Genomic DNA, 25151 nt, shown 5'->3' on the forward strand with positions numbered 1-25151 from the left:
CATCATTTTATTTGAGGCTGATGAATGAGTAAAACAATAAAGCTGTCAAAATTGCATCAAAAGAGGGAGAACTGTTGACAAAAAGAGTGGGATTCTGAGCTAAAAAAGACAATTCTTCTGTTAAGTATGGTTACATGACAGTCAGAGCTGAGACTATCAAAGGAATGCATGTATTGATATAATGATGTGTCTTTGTTCTACAACTAATGTCATGTTAGTGATAAAAACCACTGCCCTTCTGACTCATGTATTATTAACCATGTCTTCTGCCAGTGTTCCTTTGATGCACACAAGTAGAGAAGCCAAGCCATTGTCTGGAGAGTGTGTTAGTTAATACACATATGGTGAAAAATAATATAGTGTGTTCAGAACACAACTTATTCAATTGTAACATTAAGTTGAAATATAAAGTGTTGACTAAATGTCATCGTTTTGGTAACCAACTCTTCCTGAGCTAATTTCCTGTGAATACTGCTACAATTTTAAGTAATGTTTCAACTAAAAAAATTGTAATGTCCCATTTTAATTAATGTCATGAACACTTATGAACCAAAATGAAAGCAACAAATAAATGAAAAAAGTCAGGAATTAATCATATTTTGAAGTTACATGGGAGGCAGGAAGGAAAAATTCACAGCACATCCTAACAAAATACCTCTTCCATATCTATAAAAATGATGATTAGAGAAATACACCTTAGAATCAGTCAAGTAACTGCTAGCTCAAGATAGTTTTTAGTTACAAGAGATACTTCACTGCACTGCACCATTCCCGTTCATACCAGTAAGATTAGTTTCAAAAGTCATGTCTTCAGGCCTATAGAGAACTGTCACTCTTGGTTATATTTTCTCACAATTGGTGGCAACGTGCCAGGGAAACACTTGCATTTGCATATTCAAATTTAGAATTTCACTATGCCTTTGGGACTTCTGGCTTCCTACTTTTGGGATTATCATGTTACGGGTTTCCCAAGATGTGGGCTTGGCAGCTGTGCATCCATTGCAAACAAACTGGAAGAGAATTGTCTCTGTTTCCCTTCCTCCTTCCCCCTACCAAGTTCAAGAGCTGTTTTCACTGCTTGTAAGATACTCCTTTTAAGATATTCCTGTGAGTTTGCTTAACCAGGGTGACTCTTTAGGCACACTGTTAACTGCTGGTATGTACAAGCTGATGCAACCTAGTTTAGATCACAATGAAATAAAAACATTATTGAATCATTTCAAGTTGTATGAGTTTGAATTGCTTTCTGTTTTCCAGAGGCTGGTAGCTGGCAGTCAATCTACAATATCTCTTTTAGTGAGTTTACTGTCATCTGCATATTTGCAATTGTAACTGCTTTTGGCACTTCCTTAATACCTATGAGACATACTTTCTTTTGTGCTTTCTGTGGAATTGATACTGCAGGTTTCATTAAAATTAGCTTTTAAATTTCATTTGCATCTGAAATACAGAAAATCATGTTGGAAGGATTTATTTTTGAGAGGAATTGGGGGGGAGGGGGGTGGTTGAGGGGTTTTCAAGATTGGAATAAATTTGCTATAGTTAACAACTATGACATACTCCTTATACACTCTAAGGAAAATATTGCTGTCACTGGTCTTTTGGAGAGGGTCTAGACATTCTCTTGGTATCTGAATGAATATTCTCTTGGTATCCTTTATGAATAGTTAGCAACTCATTTTTATTTTGAGATGGAAACTCAGCTAAGCCTCCCTCTGTCAGAGATGTGGTGGGTCTCCAGCACAGGAAGGACATTGACTTGTTGGAGTTGGAGGAGGCCAGCAAGATTGATTAGGGGGGTGCAGCACCTCTCCTATGCAGAAAGGCTAAAAGAATTGGGATTGTTCAGGCTGGAACAGAGAAGGCTTTGGGGTGGCCTAATTGTAACCTTCCAGTACCAGAAGGGCGCCTACAGGAAGGATGGAGACTTTACAAGAGCACATTCAGGAAAAAACAAGGGGGAATGGCTTCAAACAAAGAGTAGATTTAGAGTGGATGTTAGGAAGAAATTCTTTATTGTGAGGTTGGTGAGGCACTTGAACAGATTGCACAGAGAATTTGTAAATGCCTCCTTTGTGGAAGTGTTGAAGGCCAGATTAGATGGAGTTCTGAGCAACATGGTCCAGTGGAAGGTGTTGAAACTAGAAGAACTTTGAAGTTCCTTCCAACCCAAGCCATTACATGGGTCTATGATCTTCAGCACCAACCAGAAAGTCCACTGTATTTAGCACCTGCTAAAGTTTTCCTTCCCCGTCCTTACCAGTGAGCAGTGAGATGATGCTGCATTGGTGAGGAGACAACTCTTTTGAAGCAAAGTATTCTGTTTTGCCAAGAAAAGATGCAATTAAATAGCAAAATGCCTTGTCTGTACTTGTCATTTCTTAGGAAGCGAGGCTGGTGGTTTTTTGGTTGAGAGGGCAATGCTACATTCAAACCATTTAATTTTAGTTAATCCACTCAGATATTGAGTTGCCTTTGAAGCAACCTGTTTTTCTCCCTCAAGGGTCAGGAATCTTGAGCTCTTAACTTTAAATACATTTAAATTAGATAAGGTGTGCAAATCATTCAATTTCATCTTTCTTTGTACAGATTCTCTGTCATAAGCAGGTAGTTATTAATCTGTGCTCTCTGTTTCTTCTCTGGAGGTCTGGCCTTTTAGCCGATCAGGGTTCTTTGATCTGCTCTGTCTCAACTGTTACCTTTTTAGTGGGGCAAATTTCCTAAGCCATCATGATGGCTGGGTGTGTGCTTTATGGGGATTCTTCTGGGCCCTACTAGCTCATATCTATCTTCTCCCTTTCTCGCTATGTTTTATGAACACTTTACAGATTATAAAAGTAATACTTGAAGGACAGACACAATGTACAGGTGTAATCACAAGGTTGTTACACTTGCTGACTTTTCAGTGATAAGATGTAAAATTTTGATTTATAAAAAATAACATTAGAAAGTTGTATTAAGGCCCCAGATAATGTCAAGCAATTCTAATTTTTATTAAAAATACAAAATTGTATTAGTAGTGTTGTCAGATCCTCATGGTTTAAATTTGGATTTTTTGCACTAATCAACAAAATACCTCCATTTTGCAAAAGAGATCCTACGTTTTTATATATGTATTTGTCTGTATTTGCAGTTCAGTGTCCTCAAAAAGATTGCTTTTGTCTGGATCTGGATACTTTCATGTTATTATAGAGGTGAGACAGGAAAAACATGGCCAATATCTCTCAAGTGATGCTTTGATATTAATTCTTTGGCTGTTTGAATAATTGTTGCCAGAGTAATATTTTACTCTTTTTACTACATTCTTTTCATTGTAGTTAGTGAAGTGTGTGCTCCTGAATTTAGTGTTTTAAGCTGTGCTGTTGTCTCACTTTTACATGGGCATGATAATTATTGTTACACTTGAAGATCATGTTCTTGGCTATTAAAAATATCTATGTGCAAAGCATGATCATAGGTGTCAGGAAACCCTTTCTTTCCTGGACCACTCCTTGGTCCCTGCTGCAGCATAGCAAAGAAAACAGGAGTCACGGATGAACCCAGCTGTCTCATTTTCCTCAAGTTGTCTGGTATACACAACTTCAAGCACCTTTGTCATTATCTTCATCAGGTTTTCAACATCAATTTCTGTTTATTTTCATTAAAAAGACCTAGCTCTTCCAACAGACTCTGTGAGGAAATTTTGTCTGATTTATGCTTCAAGTAGCCGAAGGGAATGTTGTGTATGGAGAAAATAAACAAAACAAAAAGTTCCCAAAGCTTATTTTCTTCTTTAAATTCAGGCTTTCAGTGTTGAATTTTAAACCAGTGACCAAAGTGACAGTTTAAAACAGTTTAAAAAAGTTTTTGTGGATAAACATGCTGGTTTAATACATAAAGACAAATAGTCCTGTGTGCTTTCTTCACTTGCAAAGTTTTATGTTTAATTAACATCTTTCCTTTAAAATTAGAATTTCATTTCATTTTCTAATTGCTCTTCTTAATACTGTTTCTCATGGAAGTTTTTGTGGAAAGACTGGCTTGTCTGCATCTCAAACTTAGGCAAGTGGTCAAATGTAGAAATCTACATTTGAACTATTTACTGGAGTGGAATAACCAGTTTTATGTGCATTTCATCCTAAAATAGTGTTAAGGAATACATTCAGAGCAGGTAGCTCTGTGTGCAGGTTCAGTGCCTGGGGACAGAAACTCAGAGGCAAGGTGGGAACCCACAGACCCCAGACTGCTCCTCTTGGACTGTGAGAGTATAAAATGATAGGGCATCCTTTGCTCAGGGCCCCTCCTCAGAGGCACCAGGTCAAAAAGTTATTTTTTTTATTGCACCAAGATTAAATTATTTAAAGAGGTCCAGGGTGGACAGGGTTCCAGGGAAATTATCCCTGCCCTATTGCAATCCAAGAATGTGAAACTATATATAAGATCTAATGCTAATAATAGTTTTCAATCCCATAGGTACTCTAATTTTTAGATTGTTTCAGGAGGCAGTAAAAAAAAGACTTCTGGTTCAGGCTCTTCTTCACCTACAACTTATTAATTTTGTATGTAAATGCTTCCACTCATCTCTGATATCCTCCACCTTAGGTCTGTCTTTCCACGGTGCAGTTTCACTGCCTGCATCTGCTACTGTTTGTTTTTCAAATGATGTTAATGTGAAGCTGAACTGATTTCTGACATCTGGCTGTTGCCCAAAACATTATGAGCGACCAGGAAAAAAACCAAAATCTTGTTAATTTGCACTTCATGCTGCTTGGCAGCATCATAATCACACTCAATTCTTGAAACTGTGTGTAAATTCTGAATGTATCATTGCATACTGTATGTTTGTTTGGTATTGGGATGCCTCTTGGTATATCAAAAAACTGGGAAAGAGATATTTAAATGCAAAGAAAAATACTGTACCTGAAATCTGTGTTAGGCTTCTATACTCACATGAAAAAGTAAATGAAGTAAAAGCAGCAGAGTGCTTGGAAACGTTGCACATGTATCTCAGTTTGCTCGTAAAAGAAATATTCTCAGAGCTATGCTTGCAAAGTGCCTAGCAAAGCTAGTGGGAATTTATAATATAGATTATTTTAAATAATAATTTCTTTAAGTCAGCAGGATTTTATGTGATAGCCCTGACCTGTTCAGGACCTTAAAAGTGCTGTACAGTGAGAGGGATTGCTTAGAAGCTGATCCAACAGAGTAGCATTAAATCCCCAAGGAATTACCACTATCTGTGCCTGTCCCATTCGTATCTTCAAGGGCAAGCTGTATTTTTTAAGCAGTATCTTATCTACAAGGATAAACACTTAAAAGAAAAATCAAGCTAAGAACAGTTCAAGCAAAATGCTTTCCAGACTTCAGATATCAATGTATCTGTACACATATTTTCTGAGGGGACAGACTATGAAAAAATTGTGCGTTAGCCATATTTCCTGGGCTTATAGAATGACGTTATAGTTATAAATGAAGTACCAGTTTCTCCTTTTGTTTGCTCCCAATCATACAAAATACTTGTGTTCTAGAGCCCAGGCAGAACAGAATGATGCCCAAGGGCTGCATTCTGCACTCACCCAAGGGCACATTTCCTTCTCTTCCCTGCTTCCAGGTGATCAGAGGGCAAACTGTCCCTCTGGAGGAAACTGGATGTGCTGGCACATACCTTCAGGAAAATGAGGGAAATAGGCATTACTGCCAAACAAGTGATTCACTGTCTTGTTTGGGGTCCCCCCCCCAATGCAGAAATCTGAGGAGTCAAAGAGGAACAGATTTTGAATAGGTGTCACCTGGCCTTTATGGGGCAATCAAAGTTGTATGAGGCTGTAGAGAACTATTTAGGCATGGTTTTGGCTTTTCTCTCTGCTGTAGTCATACAGTAAGAATGAGACTATAGGACACAAAGATTTTAAATTCAAGCAAGTATGATTCACTGTGTTTTGAATGTGTTTCTTAGTTTTGTCTTTAACAGAACTCTGATAGTCCCTGTGATCCTTGTGAGATTTCTCTCTTTCACAAGATCTGTGAGATTTCTGAGACCTGTATAGGCTCCTCAGTTGTGCATGAGTTCCATCTGACCTGGATCTCTCAGCAGGTCTGTTCTCCAGGGACCATGTGCACAGTTTAGCATCAGTCTAAACACATCTTCCTAAACAGTGCTTGTCTTTTTGCAGGGCAATATGTACACGTGTGTGTACTGCTGTCTCTTCCTTCCTCACAGCCTGGAGAAGAGAGATTAGTACTGTAGGCTGGGGGCAGGTCTGGTAGCTGGTTCATTATAGGAGCAGGATTTCAGGGAGTGCGGGAAAACACTGTAGGTATCTTTGGTTATTAATTTATTCTTTCTTTTATTTTTCTCTTTCACTCCCCCACCCCTCCCCTCCCTTCTCCTTTTCCATGCCAGTCATCGATAAAATGACTTGGAATTGAACCTGAAACATAAATAAGAGTTCACACTCACACTTCATTAGACAGAGCAAAAGAGTAGCCAGCATGATTTCCACAGACCTGGTTTGAAAACTAATCAATATAACACTGTCCAGGGTAACACAAAAAATGTCTTGGATTCCATATTTGTGCAATGCTCTTATAGTTTCATATTTTTAGACAATATGGAATTTCAGAAAAGGACAATGAGGTGCTGGAGCATTTTCAAAAAAGGACAATAAAGCTGGCAAAGAATCTGAACCTCAAGTCCAATGAGGGACCTGTAGTTGTTTAGCTTAGCTATTTGAAGGGAGGTTATAGCCAGGTGGGGATACAACTCTTCTGCTATGTCTCAAGTGAAAGGATGTGAGGAAATGACCTAAAGTTGCCACTCCTGAGGAGGTTCAGATTAGATATTAGTACATTTTTTTTCACTGAAAGAGTGGTTAGGCATTGGAATGAGTTGCCCAGGAAGGTGGTGGAGTCGCTGTCCGGGGAGGCTCTCAAGAAGAGGTGACTGTCTTTGGCATTTGGGGATATGGCTGAGGGGTGTTTATGGTGGTGACAGGTTCTTGATGGCCAGACTAGATGATCTTGAAGGTCTCTTTTAACCCTGATGATTCTGTGATTCTGTGAAATGAGCGTGTTCTCCGTTTTCTGTACTTGCAAAAAAATAAAGCCAAAAAACAAATAACAACCTTCTTGTCTGAGATGACTTTACATGGAGGAAATTCTGACAATTAGGAAGGAAAGGAAAGGTAATATTTTTTTCTTTCTTGAATAGGAGCAATTCAGACAGTTCCATTTTAGAGTCTTTTTATTAAGTAAATTTTTAATGATGGAATGCGTGCCTGAATTATTTCTGTGCCTTGGTAAAGCACAAAGGCTCAATCTAGATGTTTTAATGGATATATGAACTCAAACTCTGCTTCTGTGATCACTGTTCTGAATCTTCATTCATTGTAATAAGCATCTCCTACAAGAATATTGTAGATATTTTATAGTGTAAATGTAAGATTTTATTTTAACTGTGGTGATTTTATTGAAATATTTTTTAAAGGGATTAATCAAAGAATAATTAGAAAGTTCAGTTAGATACAGGTAAATAAATATTTCTGAATCTTATTTTCTCTTTAAAGTGCTTAATAAGGTATTAGCTTACCTTGTTCTGTCATGTAACAATATTGTGGCAAGACTATTGTGCAGACTTCAAGGTCTGCCTTTCTATGTATTAGGTTTTAAGGAATAGATCTTGGCAGTTTTTGATAGGAAGTTCCCAGTAGTTCAGTGGGAGTACTCCCATGGACAAAGTGTGTACAGGTCAACAGAAATACCAGAGAGCTCTGTTGATATAGATTGCTTATAGGTGGTTTTTGTTACTTCTTTATACTTTTGGTTTTTTGCCTGGAGACTATCATCATCAATCATAATATTTATTTATGCATAGTGTGTGTGCATACATCTGTACAAATATTGTTCCAAGGGATACTTTTTTTATTTCTGAGAGCAGGATTGTCATTATTTTCTAGCAAGTAGGTTCCACCTGTCCGAAATCTTCATTATAGAATCAAAGAATCCTGGGAGAGATTCTGCCCTCGTTTATTCAATATTGTAACAAATTAAGTTTATTCAGTGAGTATCTTCGAATTTTTCAGCAGCTTTCCATACCATTTTTATAAAATCTGACTTTCTTCTATATTCCCTGTCCTTATTTTGTATGCGGCCTTGAAAATAGAGTTGTACTGCTCATATCATAACTGGGTGCAGGATTTCCTGCTTTACCAGAGCTTTGACTGGGGACTAGCTAAGGAGGTTTGGATTTTTATGATGTTGGTGCTTAGGAAAATATGTTCTTCTTCATGTAACCTGGATAGCAAGATTGCTTGTAAGTCCAGTGTAAGTAACTAGTTGAAAATGCAGTTGCTTCATGTTTGAAGGTTAGGAATACCAGTCTTGGGATTAATGAATTTTGATCTAAATTTTGACCTATTCTTTTAGGTTAATTTAGAGAATTAGGTAAAACTCCATTTAATTTTATTGCTTCCACAGAAACTTGAAATTATAGTCTCATAAGTCCTTTGTCACTATTTCCATCTGGTTGTGAAAGACAGGTCAGTTTGCTGCATATGTGTGCCCTTATTTGTGATTATTGTGTCGTGTAGTGTTGGGAACTCCAGGAGGTGTAGCTTGACTGTGTGTGACCTAGAAGAGGGCATTTCATAGGTAATGTATTTTCTGAAAATGTTTTCAGAAGTGTCACAGCCTCATACAAGGCTCTTCTATGTGGAAATCCAAATTCCAGAGACTGGAAACATAGTTTTAAGTCCTTAAGTAGGATGCAGCTTGAGGCTCTGTCCCCCTGCATGTGGTTTACAGCAAATAGTAGCCAAAGTGCTCATCCCAAGCAAGAATATATGCATGTTCTAGAAATTCATTTTCAGAATTTTCTCTCTCTTTTAACCCTATTTTCTCCTCTGCTAAACTTTAATTTTCTGCTTCATTAAACATTTTCCAAAGGAGAAAGCCCAAACTGTAATAGAAAGTGTCATAAATATTAATTCAAATATGTTGTAATTACTAAGGTACAAAATACTAAGTTGATTCTATACCATTAGATACATTCCTGAATAGAATAAATATTTCATCAGCATGCATGAATGGGAATTGCTGCACTACTTAGAATGCATAACTCTTTCATAGATTTTTTTGTACCTCCAAGAATTGCCAATAATATCCTCATGACAATATGATGCATTTCCCTCAACATAAATTGTTTGAAGAAAAACAGTTTTAGAATTCATGCACCAAATTTATACTTTTAATGGAATATTTTTATTTCACTTTTCTTACACTTGACATTTTGGATAGGAAATTACTATGGCTATAAGGAAATGACCTTACAGTATTGAAGTATCAGGGATCACTCATTCCCAACTGTGTTAAGTTTCCGAAGAGTCAAAATAGTGGACTTAAACCCCATCAGCTGCTAGAATTGAATTTAACAGAATTAATTTTATACTTTTTGTCACTATGTCTTTTGTGGGTCTTCCTCAGTTTTACAAGGGGAAAGAGGGGGAAAATTGTTTACAAGATAATTTGAAAAGTTATGATAAAGTTACTCAGAGAATATCGCTGTTGACAGTGAACAGCAAGAATAAATTAGTTAATAGAGCTCAGATGCAGCAGTCAAAAGTATACAGTAGATCTACCTTTTTGAACATAAGTGCAAAGTTTTCAGAAAAATCATGTATCAGACATATGGAAATTAAAATGTGAAAAAATTTATTCCAAAAGCATTTGTTTCAACATTTTTAGTAGTGTCATGTGTGTATATAGATATATATATATATACACACATACACACAGAGATGTAATTTATGAACCATTGAACCATGATTAAATAAAGATGCACGAGACTGAATGGGTAAAATTTATAATGTGTGTGTTTACTTGTGCTGAAGTATTGTTTATTTAAAACAGTGCCATGCTGATATAATATGTATTGTGTTTTCCTTGAAAAATTCTGGAACAGTGGTGGTATAAATACATCTGAACATGATACATGAATTAACGTGAATTGCTTTGCATGGAAATTATCTTTTCCAAAGTTGCTCCTCTGTATGAAATGAAATATCTTTTAAGTAAAGAGAATAGCATTATAAAAATGTTTTCAAATATTTAAGGCTGTAAATCTAAAGGGAAATCTGACAGAAACAAGTTAAGAACTTTTCAGCATACGGGGAGTTTTTCTTAAAATTCAAGATTTTTTTTTTATCTATATGACTGCATAATTCTCCTTTAAAAGACTGAAAGTTTAAAAGTATTTCCAGTATTTAAAATTGTTATAAATCAAAATGTGAGGATCATAGCAAATATGTGTTTTGAAGATAGATGGGCATGGAAACTTGCCTGTGGCTGTTTTTAAATATATTGATAATGTGCACATTTTTTTTTACTGCAAAAGTAAGCTGTAATATCCAGTCAGGCTTAACTTCCTCAAATTATAATAGTAAATTCATTGTAAAACACATCTTGCAGTAAGTTGTGTTTTCCATATGTTAAAAATACTTGAATCCAAGTAATATATACTGTATTTTTGCCTGCTTTAAATACCAGGTTTACTCTATTGAGTTGGTAAATAATCAGAGAAATAAATCTTAGGTCAATATTTGCTTTGAGAAAGGATTAAGCTCAACTATTATTAGCATGAACATTGTATGTATTGTTACATATGCTCTCAGTAGTGGAAAGAAATTGTTTAAAAGTTTAGTCTAGAAATGGTGGGTTTTTTACATCCAGAATTTTCAAAAATGTCTGCTGTTAATTTCTTAAGAAAATTTTGAAATCAGAAGAAATACTGCCTGGTCAGATTGGCTACTAGTCAAGGTCTATCTAAAGAAAATTGTTATTTATTGGGCTCTGCAGAAATAAATTAGAAAGTGATAAAAAGGAGGAAAAACAGCATTCAATGCTGAAATACATTCTTCAGGAGCTGAAGGGACTTCCAGATTTTTTAAAGGCGCAGATAGCTTCTTTCCTGCTATTTTTATACTCTTATGATTGTTTGATGGAAGAAGGAAGTCTGAGCATGAAAAAATTATCAATTTATCAGGTAAATTGTACTTAACATTTTAATAGGTTTATTGATGTTGATGTTTTTCCATAAGACATTTAAATATGGAGGAGAAGGTCCTACTTTCTTCAAACCTCACAAACAGGTAAAATTCTTAGTTTGTGTAGAGACTTCAGGCAGAAGTCAGCCGTGGAGCTGGGATTATTTCTCCCTGGTTATTGGGCTGTCCAGTGCTTCAGAGACCACTTCTGTGAACGCAGAACACCAAAGTGATCTACCCTTTGGTTGTTCTCAGTACTTCATGAGCCAGGAGATGTAACAATACTTTCAATTTCTTTATGTGAATTTCAGTTGAGCCACATCAGTGTTCTCTTGGATAAGCTTGTTTGAATGATCACATTCATCTGTTAGTATGGTGTAATTTAAATAAACTGTAGTACTGTACAAAATTCTGTTCCATTCAGCGGAATCTCTGTTGCCCCCTTTTGCAGATGACGGTTGCTGCTGGTACGAGCATTGAGAATAACATTCAAAGGACCATATCCTGCCCTAATGTATGTTCAAAATATCTTGGTTTTTTGCGTAATTTAAATGTGAAGCCTCCTTATGTGAATTTGATATTTTGTTGCCCGTATTTTTGTGCATCTCGAGGTTACTTCACATTATGTATTTCAGGGTCAATGAATATTGTACTACAAGTGAGGTCTTAGCCTATCAAAATTCCCAAATTGCTGTAATTCTTTCTATATGGTTTGATGGTGCAGCTAAATAAAGATGATGATAATATATTCATAGTACCTTCTGCATTTACCTTGCTTCCCAACCAGCTCAATGCTCCTGTCAGTTGAAATCAGTAGAATAGCAATAGGCAAAATGAGGAAAGCAATGAGAGGCTATATTCATTCTACTTAACCTTGTCCTAAATTGCATTTTGATGTGAAGATGTGTAATAATAAATGTGGAGGGAAGGCAATTTCATTTTCATTACTTAGGCAAATGTATACTATGACTTAAAATAGAAGGAGGGGTGAGTTATTGCTTATGAAAGGTAGAATTAGTGATATATCTGGTTAAGAAAGGAAGCAAATTATTCACTTGTAGTATAATAAGTCATTTGTCTTTTTAGACCAAAACTATTTAGATAATGGAAAGTCATTGGGACAAAATTGAACTCTTATACATTAATGGGGAAGCATTAATGAAAATTGGGATGAACTCTTGAGAAAAGACTGTGGCTCTGACTTTTATAGAAGCTATTTTTTATCATGTAATGTGTTTACTAATTTATTTTTCAACTAAAGATTATCATATTTATAGGGGAACTGGCAGCTGTAATTCTGAATAAACACTTCCATCCCCTTAAGTTCTTTGAAGATATAGCAAATAATCTAAGAACAAGCACAATCTAGTTAAAATAACTAATATATAAAAGAGAAAATGATGTGATTTAGTATTGGTAAATGAATTTGTCCTCCTTGTTTGGGAAAATAATCTCAAACCAGTCTTTTTTCTGGAAAGTTTGTGCTTTTAAGGAAACAAGAGAAATTCTTTACACTACATTCTTAGAAGATACTGCATCTGACCATCTGAATCATTGTGGATTTCTGCATACATTTGTGGAATAGATCAATATTATAAGTTCTTGTCTATATTTTTGTACTGCTTGATTCCATTTTTATACTTCTGTGCAAAGGAAAAACTCTTCCTCAATACATAGTGTATGATTAATCTCCAATCTCTTCTGGGTTTTCAACATGACTTTAACTTCTCCAGTGCAATTTTAGTATCCCAGTTTGCAAATTGGACCATTTGTAATGGAAGCTAGTGATATAGACAGACAATAGCTAGTAATATAAAAAGACAATAATATGGCAGAAATTATGAGCATGTAAAAATGCACTATTTCCAATTTAGTTATAGAAGTCCATGCTATTACTTCAAAATGGTTTGTGATCTTTTAATTTTCTTTGAGCAACTTGCTCTAGTGGAAGGTACCCGTGCCTGTAGCAGGGGGTTGGAACTAGATGATCTTTAAGGTCCTTTCCAACCCCAAATATTTTATCTATGATTTTTGAATTTATAATTAAGAATGAGCAAAATTTCTGTTAGTTATAAAAGAATCCTGTTTAGAGATAGAATATAATCCCTGTCAACACCTGTATATCATCCAAATGCACTCAAGCAAGAGCAAAAAGTGGAAATCTGCACTCTGCACTCAGCCTTTCACTCAGCATCTTGAAGGGAGGACAGGAAGGCAAGTCATTTCTACTTTACTAGTACAAAATTAAGTAAATAATTTATTTTATGCCATTTAATGCCAACCCCCCAGTACAAAATTAAGTAAATAATTTATTTTATGCCATTTAATGCCAACCCCAGTGGACATTAAGGCTGTCAAACCTGCAGCCAAAATTGTTTGAATGTGTGGATAATTTTCAGTTATTGGGCTACATTATTGTGAAATGTTTCATGTAATTACTGTGAATAACACAACTTTGTATTTCTGCCTATTGTCTAAGGGATAACTACAGCCCATGGCCTTAAAACCATAAAATTTTCAATCAGTATATCTTGCAGTGGTTCAACCTTTTAATTACATGGCATTAATAATAAGTTTTAATTCATTATAAACCTCAGTTACTTAATCAGAAAGGCACAATGCATTTGGTTTGGCTTTTCTGGCTCCTTATCTCAGACCCAAAATATATTTCTAGAAGTACTCATATAGAAGCACTGTTTGGAATGCTAAAACCATAAAGAAAACATAGAATAGATGTTTCATGAGACAAATATGCTAAAATATTAAAAAGGCTTTCTTAAGCCTGAGTAAAATTTCTTAATGTTATTAATAACAAATGTAAACAGGTTTTTAGATATAAAGGGTTTGTAGTATTTAATTTTGCTAATGGAAACACATTGCAAGGCGTGCAATAAAGCTGAAGCTCCGGAAGAAGCTGTGATATATTCAAAATTGAGAATTCAGCTATTATGGTGGTTTTCAAGGTACAACTTTGTGGACAGGTTCCCATATATTAAGAGTTCCAATCTGTGTGCTGTTGCTCTGTGAAGTTTACACCTTCATAATTATAGACTTCAATTTACCTTTATTCCCAAATAAACTTTCTGTTTTCTATTTTTCATTATTATCAACTGTTCATGCAGCAGAAGCTGAGGCAAGAAATGGATATTCTATACAATCATAAAATACTTTGCAGATTATTCTTCTCTGTATTGTTTAGTAGGATATTAGCTGCTAGGTTTGCTGTCTTTCATGCAAGATATCCCAAATCATTATTCTATCTATCTGTGGTTTTGAATAGATTGGCCTTTGAACAACCACTCCAATTGCTGTATAGTTCATAAACACCATTTCTTGGTAAGAATATCAGTAGATAGAAGCTTAAAGTACACATACATTGTAAAATGCCTGGATGAATATTAATGATGCATGTAAAGTCACTTAGGACAGTCTGTCATACTGAGATACCTCAGTGCCTTTACATGATGACAGGAAGCAGTGCACAGACAAAGACAGGACACTTTGTATGCAGACCCAGTTGCTGGGGCTGCCTGACCCTGAGCTTCTGCAAAATTGCAGCACTAATGCTCCTTTTCTTTACCGCTCTTTAAGGTCCACAGTGAAAATGTAAACAGCAAAATACAAAACAATATGGTGACAGATATTAAGCATGCTGTGTCTCTTTACTCAGAACAGAACCTGAATCTGTGCTTTTGTAAAACAAAATTGAGCTATATAGTATATGAGACATGCTTCACTGGATGTGATTGGAAAGAAAACTATTTAATTGGAATCAAGTGCAAACACAATGCATCTTGTTCTTCAACCATCAATTTTAACACTCCTCTTTCATGGTAAAGCCACATTTGTTTTGTCTAAACAAGATACATGCCTTCAGAAATTCTTTGAGCTAATCAGAAGTTTCAGAGTGTAAGTACTCTGGAATGCTGGGTCTTTTGGATTCCAGTATATGTGATTCAGACTGGGTTTTTTGGGTAGTCACTTTTATCCATTACAAAGCTTAATGTGCTTAAATTTTTAACATCAATTTTTTATTATTATTTTATGGCTTTAGCCAACATGTAGAGCATATCTATAGACATTTTATACAGGAGCTCTGTAGAAAAACAGCAATTTGTTTATATTTTTTGAAATTCAGCAGTTATGCAGCATCTTATAAAATTGCTGGTTTTCATCCATCAGCAAGCTTAGTTCTTTACAGTATTTCAAAAGGGTTTTTGAGAGGGTTGCAGTAAGGAGGGGGCTGAGGGTGAAAGAGTTGGTAATATACAGATGCCTTAAAATATCAGCATATTTTTTCTATCTATACAAAAATATAACTGTACTTCCAAGTTTTTTTTAATCAAGGATTAAACCCTGGGTTTTTTCCATAAGTTTGTTCATTTGAATAAGCTGAGCATGTCTTTTCCTTAAATTGAAGGCAAATGCCTTTATTCTGAAGAAGAAATGGGTTTTTTTCTGTGTTGGGAACATTTCTGAGATCAAGAAGAAAAAGTACTCCAGAACTGCTACAGATAGGAAGAAAAAAGTTGGAAGCCAAAATATAATTACAGGCCTCCAACCTTTCTCAGATTGTTATGAAAGCACCCTGAGCTTTCAGCTCAGCTGCTTCAGCTCATTTTCCAGCTTTATAGAAATCAGGGATTTACCAGTGACCTACCACTGAAGCTAGAAACCCATTTTATGTGATCACCTGACACTTTCCAGCCTCAGACCCTCTTGACACATAGGTGTCTTACTTATGTCCATGGAAGGAAAAAAGAATTGCAGGGAGGTTTCTTTTCTCAAGTTTTCACAAACTCCATAGTTTAAAGTCTTCAGGAGTTACTTAATTCACAAATAAACTTGCAAAAAGAAAAGCAGTTTTGATTTCTTTCTCAGTGACAGTGATTGTGCAGCTCTATATTTTCAGCATGGCACTAATCTTTGGCCCTCACCTCTCACTTCCCTGCCACAGGGCCAGCAAATCCAACTGTGCAGCCAAATATTTCTGCTTCTGCTTCAGATCTCGTGACAGGCAACCAACTGGCAGGTCTGCTACTGGGCCAGCTGTGCCAAGTGTGTTAAATCAGGGCCTAGAAAGAGACAGCAGCAATGCTTTTCAGCTGGGGAGATGTATTGCTGGCAAGTGTATGCCTTGGCAACAGTGGGGTGTCCTCGTCCTCAAGTATGTGGCAGCACCCTCCTGGTAAATGCTCTTACATGCACAGCTTCGTGTCCTGGCATTGCTTTGCAAGCATTCCAACACTTTCCCATGGCACTCAGCCTGACTCAGGCCCAGTGCATTGATTTGAGGGATTGAAAAGTGCAAAATGGAAATCAGGTATTCACAATTGTAGAAGGATTTGCAAGAAACAATTCTCAGATGATATCTAAGTTATTCCACACCACAGGCTGTAGCTCCCTAGAGGAGCTGGAAGGAAGATCTAGATTTGGAAAGAACTATGCTTTGGGGAGAAGAGCGGGTTTTCATTGGTTTGGTAACATTTTTCCTTTGGATTATTGCTGAGAAAAATCTTAGCCCTATCACCAGAGAACAGGTGGGACAAAATCTTTTCGTGGCAGAGATCTAATGTACAGGAAATAATTTTCTAGATAACAGTGATGCTTCTAGATACTTTACTACTCTCCTGTACTTTGCATTTGTCCTGCAGAAGAGGGATACAGAAGAGCTATCAGCTGTTAATGGCAGAGAAATAACTCATTTGGCAAAAGGCAGTTGGCAAATTCCTTTGAAAGAATAAAAGAATGCCACCCATCTCAGGACATGTGAAAAATAAATCAGCTCAGATTCAGATTATTTCTGTGCTTAGCAATACACAATGTTTATGGTGTACAGCTTTTGCTTAGTGAAGCTGGGAACTTTCCTTGGTGTTGTGATGCTGTTGCTGGAACCAAGTGGAGGCAGAGGAGGAAGCTCTCCTAGGGAAAAAGTTTCTGGACCAGAAAAACCAAATAATGGAATTGAAAAGGGCAGCCATGGACAGGAAGGGGGAAAATAATTATGATTTATTAGGCATGGAGTGTGGAAGCTGGTGGGAGATCACAGACACCAGTGGGAACAGGGGGCTGGTGGCTGTGGGGGAGGAATAGATCTGAGATGAAGGAGAAAGTAAAGGAAATTTTAATGGCACAGTTCTCCTAACTGAAAAGGCAGACATTTTCATGTAAATGTGAAGTTTCATTGGAAAGATGTTTCAGATAGGCTTAAAGTGGGAGAGAGGTGCCCCCTCTTAAGGTATCTTGAGTTCCAGCAGTGGAAACCCTAAATGATGGTATGGCAGGTGGCACTTGTCATGTGGTCTGGACAATTCTGCTTTTAGTTCTCTGTTCAGCCCAGATTTGATGCTGTGTATCAGGCACATCTAACATGTTGATGAGAAAATTATTCCTTCCACTTTGGGAATTTATAGAGGTTGTATTATCAAATATACTTGTGAATTCTTTAGACTTATGGATTAGTTCCAAGCCAGTAAAATAATCAATGTCACACCAAGCTATATGGTGCACTTAATTAAATATTTAAGGGAAAGTCCCTAACTGCTAGTTCAATCACTCAATTTGGTAAGAGCTCAGCTTCTAGACAACCGTAATCCTGCTAATGGCACTTAAATAATACTCTTACACTCTTCCAGTATAACCCTTTTACTGTAACTATATATGGCAATATATTACATTCTGAGTGGTGAGATGGAAATTTTGTTGTAATTGTTTTCCCAGCCAATAGTTCTGGTTTATTAAATTGCTAATAGTTGTCCTCTAGAAGGAGAAACAAACATGCCCTGAGAAAAAAAAGGAATTATTTCAAAGGTCAGTATTACTTAAGCACTTGTTTCATGCTTACAGCAGACTGGAGTTAGAAGAAATTGGAAAGTGTACTGATATTGCAAGTGACAGACCAGAGGAAAAAGCTTGCACCAAAGATTGTGTCCTGAGGTTTCCTTGGTGCCTCAAGGAAGTGGCTGGCCTTAAAATGCACAAATGCTTTATACAATAATGATGGAATATAATATTAAGGCAAGGATTAAACTTGATTTCAGTTTCCCAGAGGAAATGTGCGGGGAAAAATCTATACCATGAGAACTCTAGGCAGTCTATCTAAAATACAGCGTAGTTATTTTCTTGAGCATTAAGGACATCCCATTAAAAGAAATTTAGAGAAACTCACCTTCCAATGGCACATTTATATTCTCATGCTGCTGCAATGTGAAGTAATTGATGTTTGCAAAAAAAACAGAAATGGCAATATGATCCTTCTGTAGATTTTGAATTTCCCCTGACCTTTGAATTGTACCATTGTTATTTCATTCATATGTAGTAAGCCTAGTAAAAGTTACCTAGGTGATAAAATGAATTTTGCAACGTTCTTATTTTCTGATTAAATTGTAGATACCTTTTAATCAAAGTAAATGAAACAAGCCCAAAATGAAAAAAAAAAAAAAAAAAGAAAAAAACTGAAAACAAAAAAATTCCCAAAAAAATCTTTAGGAAAGTTCATTATCCATCAGTTATTTTTGTCCGATCTTTCCGATCTTTCTTATATCTAATCATTCTGTATAATTTTTTTTTTATAAAGATAGCTCTATTCCCCAGATTACATGTTTTAGACACCAAACAATATCAAATTGCTAGCATGAACTGGCTTCTTATGTCACTATTCTCTCTTGTATTTTATGTAGGAAAAGGCATAATTATAGAGTAAAAGAGAAATGTGAGGAGGCAGATGATTTGAAATAAGGTATTTAATAGTGAAACAGAGAGGAAAAAAAACACATTTTGGGGCAAGCAAGCAGAAGGAAAGCTAGTGAAGATACTTCTTGCAAGGGATACTGTGATCTGCTGAACTTTCTCTTAAATATAGATTTTTCTATGTGAATAGATTATTCCTGGGACAAATAAGACGTATATTTTACTAGCATGACTTAATTTTGATTCATATTCAGCTGTTTCTTGGTTTTATTATTTTTACAATTGGACATATTGCGGATTTTATTCAAATGGAAAATTCTTTTCAGATCTTAGTTTTAAAAACTTCTTAGCATTACCCTGCCTCTGCCTAAATTTCTGGTTTCCAAGTAGTATTAATATAATTCTGAAAATTGGATAGTAAGAAATCATAAGAAATTTTGCATAAAGTAATTAGTGTCTTCATTTTTAAATACTAATTTGAAAAATATCTTTGAAGCAATCGCCTTGTTTAATTTCTTCTGTCCTTTCCATGATGATGTTCTCCAGGTGAGGATCATAACCAATTTTTAAATTTTACCATGGTTTATGGATTCATCTAATACTGCACTTGAGGAGTAGATAGATCAACTTTGAAGAATTGAATCAGTTAAGATATGGATGTCAGCTCAGATTTAGATGCAGAACATGTGCTGGGAGGCTGGTTTTCTCTCATAAGTCCTTGATATCTTCTTGTCATGAGATCATTCTGTGCCTCCCCTTGAAGGGCGTGATCCCTGCTAGGGAGAAGGGGGAAGGGAAGCAAAAATGTGACAAGATTATAAGCACAGAAGCATAACTGTTTTCACTTTGCAAAATTATCAAAGAAATAAAAATAGCTTGTGCGCATCGCCAAAAAGTCTTACTGGGTTTCAAAAGAGAGAGAAGTAGCTCTAAAATGGTCTAATTTTTCTGGTGAATTATGTAAGTGTTTGAATATTGATTTCAATATATTTTGCTTATTTTCATCAGATGAAAATTTGGACCTGGTCTCTTTGACCTACTATTTTGATAGAGAAAAATAATTAGAAAATTAATTAAATGTTATTAGCCTAAACTTACACTGGTCAATAATTTTCTTCTTAAAATTTCATCCTCCAGTTTCATAATGCATTTTGATTTGTTCTATAAACAATGACTTTGGTATTTCTCTTAGAGCAGATCAAGATAGATAGAGAACTAACCACTTCAACTCAATTGATTTTAAAATATTGGGTAAGCACCAGTATTTATCTTGGAAATTAATTTTGATTGATAGCTATATTTGAGAAGATGCAGTTTTTCAATGTGTATTTTTTCAATTAGATCCAGTTAATCTATATGTGAGTTACCTGCCTGGCTTTTTAAAAGAACAAGAGTTTGTCATAAATAACATGAGCTGTAGCTGGAAGGTCTGTCACGAGTCTGGGCGGTCACCTGGTAATTTTTCCTCATTTTTCTTCTCTCACACATTTAGATCTGTTTTGATTCAGAACACAAATCCAAATGAAACTGCTAAAAGCAGGATGAAGGGTAAAATTAGGATTAAGAGGTCAGAATCTCTTTAGTATTTCTGAACTGAGATTTAAATGTGGTCTCTGTGACATAGTCTGTCAGTCTGGTCTCATGACCTCCAAGAGTAGTGTAGCATTCCTCTTAATTTTCCTGCTCTGACATCCCTTTGAGGACAAGACCAAGCTGTTATAATGGTAGAGTTGGAAGATCTCATTTAACTCTGACTCCAGAACCAGCTGTCCAAGTGACATACATCAAGGGATGGTTTCATCATTCAATAGATTTAGTTACTTCTACAAAGAAAATATGCTTTAAGGTGACAGTTCCTTTCAGGAACTATATTGTGGCATAATTCCTTTTTAGTAACTGTGGATGTGTGAACTGTATTTGTATTTTTTACCTAGTCCAAAATACTCCAAAGGTATCCCTGAAGGCATGCGATTCTCTCCTTTTCATGGCCGCGCCTTGAAATAGTCTATTCCCACATGACAGATATTGTCATATTTTTGTGGTTATTCTTTTATTAGTATGTCTGAGGAATGGAAAAGTTTTATAGAGAGTTGTGTGGAAAATTAAATTTTTATGAAGAACTGGCCTCTAGCAAACTGTGCTTTCTTTCTTTACTCTAGAGAGGAAACCAAGGATGAGGTCTCTTGTTTATACTATCCCTGCCACAGCTTGTGTTACCATGCACCCTCCAGCTGTAAACAGAGCAGATGGAGTGTTCTGATTGTATAAATGAACTTATTTGGCCTGAATGGCAGCATTTGCCCAAAATCAGGACAAGGAAGACAAATTAAGGGTCAATGCTGTGGGAAAAAACTTGGGGATTCCTAGCACAGTGAGGGAGCCAGGGACTAGAAGGCCCTGCAGGACTTCTTGAGTCTTAAATATCAACCACGTGATACAACAGCCATCTGCAGAGTAGTTTTTTGATTCTGCCACTTGTATGAACAGCTCCTACTGCAACTTGGGAATTACAGACTGTTGCTGTTTGCATATTTTAGTTTTATTCCCATTGGTTTCAGTTACTGTTCATATCTCTGCCATTATTTTGTTTGCTTGCTTTCCTGCTTGCAGCTCAATGCACTTTTAAGAGCTGCTTCATTTTGCTGGAAAGAAGACCTTACTGTTCCTCAGAAGAAGGAGGAATGCATTTCCTGTGTTTATAGTCACAATGTTTTTTTGACATAAAGGTGAGCATGGCCCATGTTGATGGTCCGAAACTCTGTAAAGGAGGTGGCAGCAATCAAAGCACTGAAGGAGAGCACACACACCACAGAATACAGACCCAGCAAACTCTAGATTTACTGTATGAAGGTGTAGCATCCAGCTCTCCACAGGGATTGCTATTTGTTTGTCAACCCAGGTGGCTGTGATGTCTGTCTTTTCCCATTCCAGTTGATTTACCAGGAAAATTGATTATGCATTATATAGCTGAAGCCAATTATCTGTCATGTTGTCTCTGCCTTGTCCCTCTCAATTTACTGCTTCTTTTTTTATATTTAGTTTGTAACTTCCTTTGGAAAGAAAGCATATCTTTTTGTGCTTTTGCACAGTAGGATGAAATAGGCCTTGAGGTAGGGTTTCTAGTGTAAATTTATAAAAATTACCTAATACAAAATAATTTTTATCTTTACATGCAGTGTTATAGCATAAGAACTGAAGGGAAAGTTTTATTATTTTGACTTGGATCAGCCAAAGACAATATTCAGTATATTTGACCTCAATGAGAAGGCCGTTCCAAGTATTGTACTGCTGATGGCAAAACTTTCCAAACCTCTGTAGGCATGGAATGATATATTACGGTTTATTAATATTTTAAACCTACATGAAAGTATCAACTTTCTGTGTCAAGTTTTGATAGTTTAGTTCTTTTCCCTTCAGAAGAGGTTTAACTAATGGACTTCTAGGCCTGACTGACTTTTAAAAGAGACATCTGAAATCATTACACGGCAATTCTGGTTGCTGGAAGGGAATGCATAGGTTGAATTCAGCTTAAACCTGTTGCTCTCTTCAAAGTCACTTTTGCTATTTGCTCTGTACTTATAATTGTTGGGTTGAGCCATAAATACAGCTCCCCCGTGATGATCTGTCTGGATCAGGAAAATGAGGTTTTCTGTTATTTTAGGGAAGTCCGTGTACATAACAAGGTGACCCTCAACTGACACAGCCATTTATCTGCAATAAAGGCCACCCACTGGTCCCCATGGTGTTGAGTAAAATTCCTATATGATAGCTGTGGCTACTTCCAGAATTCTTTTTTAAGCTTCATGGGTTTATCATCCTTGTCTGTCTTCTCCGAGCTTCATTTCATGGTAGAGGTTCATTGAGTAATCACACAGAATCAGCAATATTGCAAATTACAGCAAATATTCTTGGAAGAACAAAAAACCAGCAATTTGTATGTGCATTTCTCCCTTTTCCCTTAACAAGTCCGTTTAACCACATTCAGATAAGAATAGTGAATTTTCTAAAATTCACGGGTTTGGTCAAGTCCTCTGAAATACAGAAATCCTAATTAGAAAATGTCATCAACAGATAAAACCAAAATTATGATACTGCACAGAGTAAGGGTGAAGAAGGCATCAGTCATATGAATGATTCTGTCCATTACCTCGTTAGCTCTCTGATAACCAAAACAAAATTTGTTTTTTAAATGTTTTATAAAGAAATCCTTATATAATCCTTTATAATGAAATACTATTCACTTATTACAGAGGAGGTCTACAGAGAATAATTTAAAAGAAATTTAAACCAAGTTTTTAAATAAAAAGTTAATATGTCTCATTTCCTATGCATAACATTATTTGAAGATCTAGTGAATGGTGCATGCACGTATGTTCATACAGTTTTACATAAGCTATGCAATAACAGACAAATTTTTTTGAATCTCACATGATTTTAGAAAAAATTAAAATCAAGTTGAATGGCACCCTGAGGCAAAAGAGAAAATAAAACTTTATGCAAACCTCAACATGATCAGAGGGCAAGGATGTTTTCAAGTATTTTTTTTCTACAGTTATGGCCTTGATTGCCTACGTAACTAAAGTGCAAAGATGCACTTTATGCAGGCATAAAAGGATAGCTTTTTTATGCCCTCTGTTTTTGCAAAATTTCTTCCTTCTGTTCTCATGCCTGAGAAAGTGGGGTTTTTTGAGCTGAGAAAGTGTTTTGATATGATTGTAATGCTTTGGGATTTGGTTTGTTGGGAGTTTGGGGAGTGGAGGAGGTTGGGGTTTTTTCCATAAAGGTCTAAGGGGGTAATGAACACTGAAATGCTGTCACTGCATTTTAATTATTTTAGTCTTTTTTTTTTTGTTTCTTTTTTTTTTTTCCACTGAGTGCAGCTGAAAAATAACTCAAAAATGTAAAGAATTTAAGTACATAGAATACATTTCTTTCTTAGGGAATAAGAAATAGGTATTTCACTTTAAATAAAAATTACTTTCTCATAACGTTGCTAATAAAATTTTAGGTAGTAAAGGCTGGAAATGGAAATTTTAGGCAAGACACAGCTTTACACAGAATATTGAAAACCAATTGATTCAAAAAAGATGAGAAGGAAAAGAGGTGCTGCAAGGTGTTATCTCCAGTTCTGTAATGTGAACTGATTTTCTTGCATGCCAGTAGTGCTAAAATAGATGACTACCTACATAAATATCTTTAGGACCTTTAGTAATGTGATGGTTACATGCTAAATATAGCACGGACAGAAAGCATTTTGGCACACCAAGTCAGATTTCCAGTTCATCAAGCAGGTCAAGACACCACAGAGGGCTCTGCCCAAATTTACTGAAGCATTCATTACCTTTCCAAACTGGTTTAAGCACCCAGAGAGGGATTTTTCATGCCAGATTACCCCCAGGCAGTTTACAGACGAGCTGTGAGATAGCTGTGGTGTGTGTGAGAGAGCAGAACCTGGGCTGAGTTGTGGGTGCATGGCTACAACTGAGACAGTGTTTTTTATGGGATGTAGACATCAGATGGAAACAAGACAATCTGGAGTCTCCTCCAGAGACCACTTTGTTTCTTATTCCTGGGATTCTTTCATTTCTCCTTGTCACAGCCCTTGTCAAACAATATGCATTTACAAGGACTGAGCTAGGTGTCTGCCTGAAACAGATATAGCCCACATATTTTGGCTGCTGCTAAATACTTTCTAGACTATTATCTTCTTGTGATGACACAGATTTTAGGGCTTCAGACTGAGAGGATTATGTCTCTAAATCAAAGTTTGTGAAGTATAACATGATTGATGTAATTAGCTGTTTTCTTCACAACACTTGATTAAGTCCCAGTGGTTGTTTTTTCACTAGTGGGAAAGCATATACATTCCCCAGAGAATGGAGAACTGGTGAGGTATCATTTTCTGCAGGATTTATGTGACTATTATAGTCTAAGTTTAGCTTTTTAAGAGATTTAAACATATCTTCTGGGCGTATTTAATAGTCTGTATGTGAGCATTTGTGATTGTGCATAATTTCACTAACATTTTACCTTAGAAAGATAATTTTTATTTTCTATCCCCTTCATATGACTCCATCACATTTTGTGGTGGTAGCTGTAATACTAAACAGAGCTCTTCTGAGCAGAAGAGCTCAAAGATGTCACATATACTCTGTCCTGACCATTGTCATGTTTATTGTTATTATCTTGTTTATTTAGTTGTCAGTAAAAGTAGACACAATGTGGTAAAAGGGAACAGATGTAACATTGAATTGGTGGTAATGTGGTAGGACAATGAACTTCAAACAGAAACAGGAGCTCTGCAGCACCTCAAAGGCAACTAGAGTTGTTTGAAGTGTAGCTTTTGTTCACAGCACTAGACCTGGATCAGCAAATATAATTTAGTTTTGAAAGTGACAGTCACACTTCAAACAAGCCCAACTGTTTCTGAAGTATGTGTGTGAA

At 36.1% G+C, this 25151-nt stretch overlaps 1 protein-coding gene across 9 annotated transcripts in view; it reads left to right on the top strand.

Annotated features, from left to right (window-relative positions):
* PPFIA2 (PPFI scaffold protein A2) overlaps positions 1–25151 on the top strand; it is a 290351-nt gene that overhangs the window by 135302 nt on the left and 129898 nt on the right. For 4 of the 9 annotated variants that reach the window (XM_054631393.2, XM_077178786.1, XM_054631394.2 and 1 more), the window contains one exon: positions 11470–11532. The exons of the other annotated variants lie outside the window; for them this stretch is intronic. In XM_054631393.2, the coding sequence (XP_054487368.1) occupies positions 11470–11532 (63 nt within the window). The remainder of the gene's footprint in view (positions 1–11469; positions 11533–25151) is intronic. 9 annotated transcript variants of the gene reach the window in all.

Source organism: Agelaius phoeniceus, chromosome 5 (genome assembly GCF_051311805.1).
Source record: "Agelaius phoeniceus isolate bAgePho1 chromosome 5, bAgePho1.hap1, whole genome shotgun sequence".
Taxonomy (NCBI): domain Eukaryota; kingdom Metazoa; phylum Chordata; class Aves; order Passeriformes; family Icteridae; genus Agelaius; species Agelaius phoeniceus.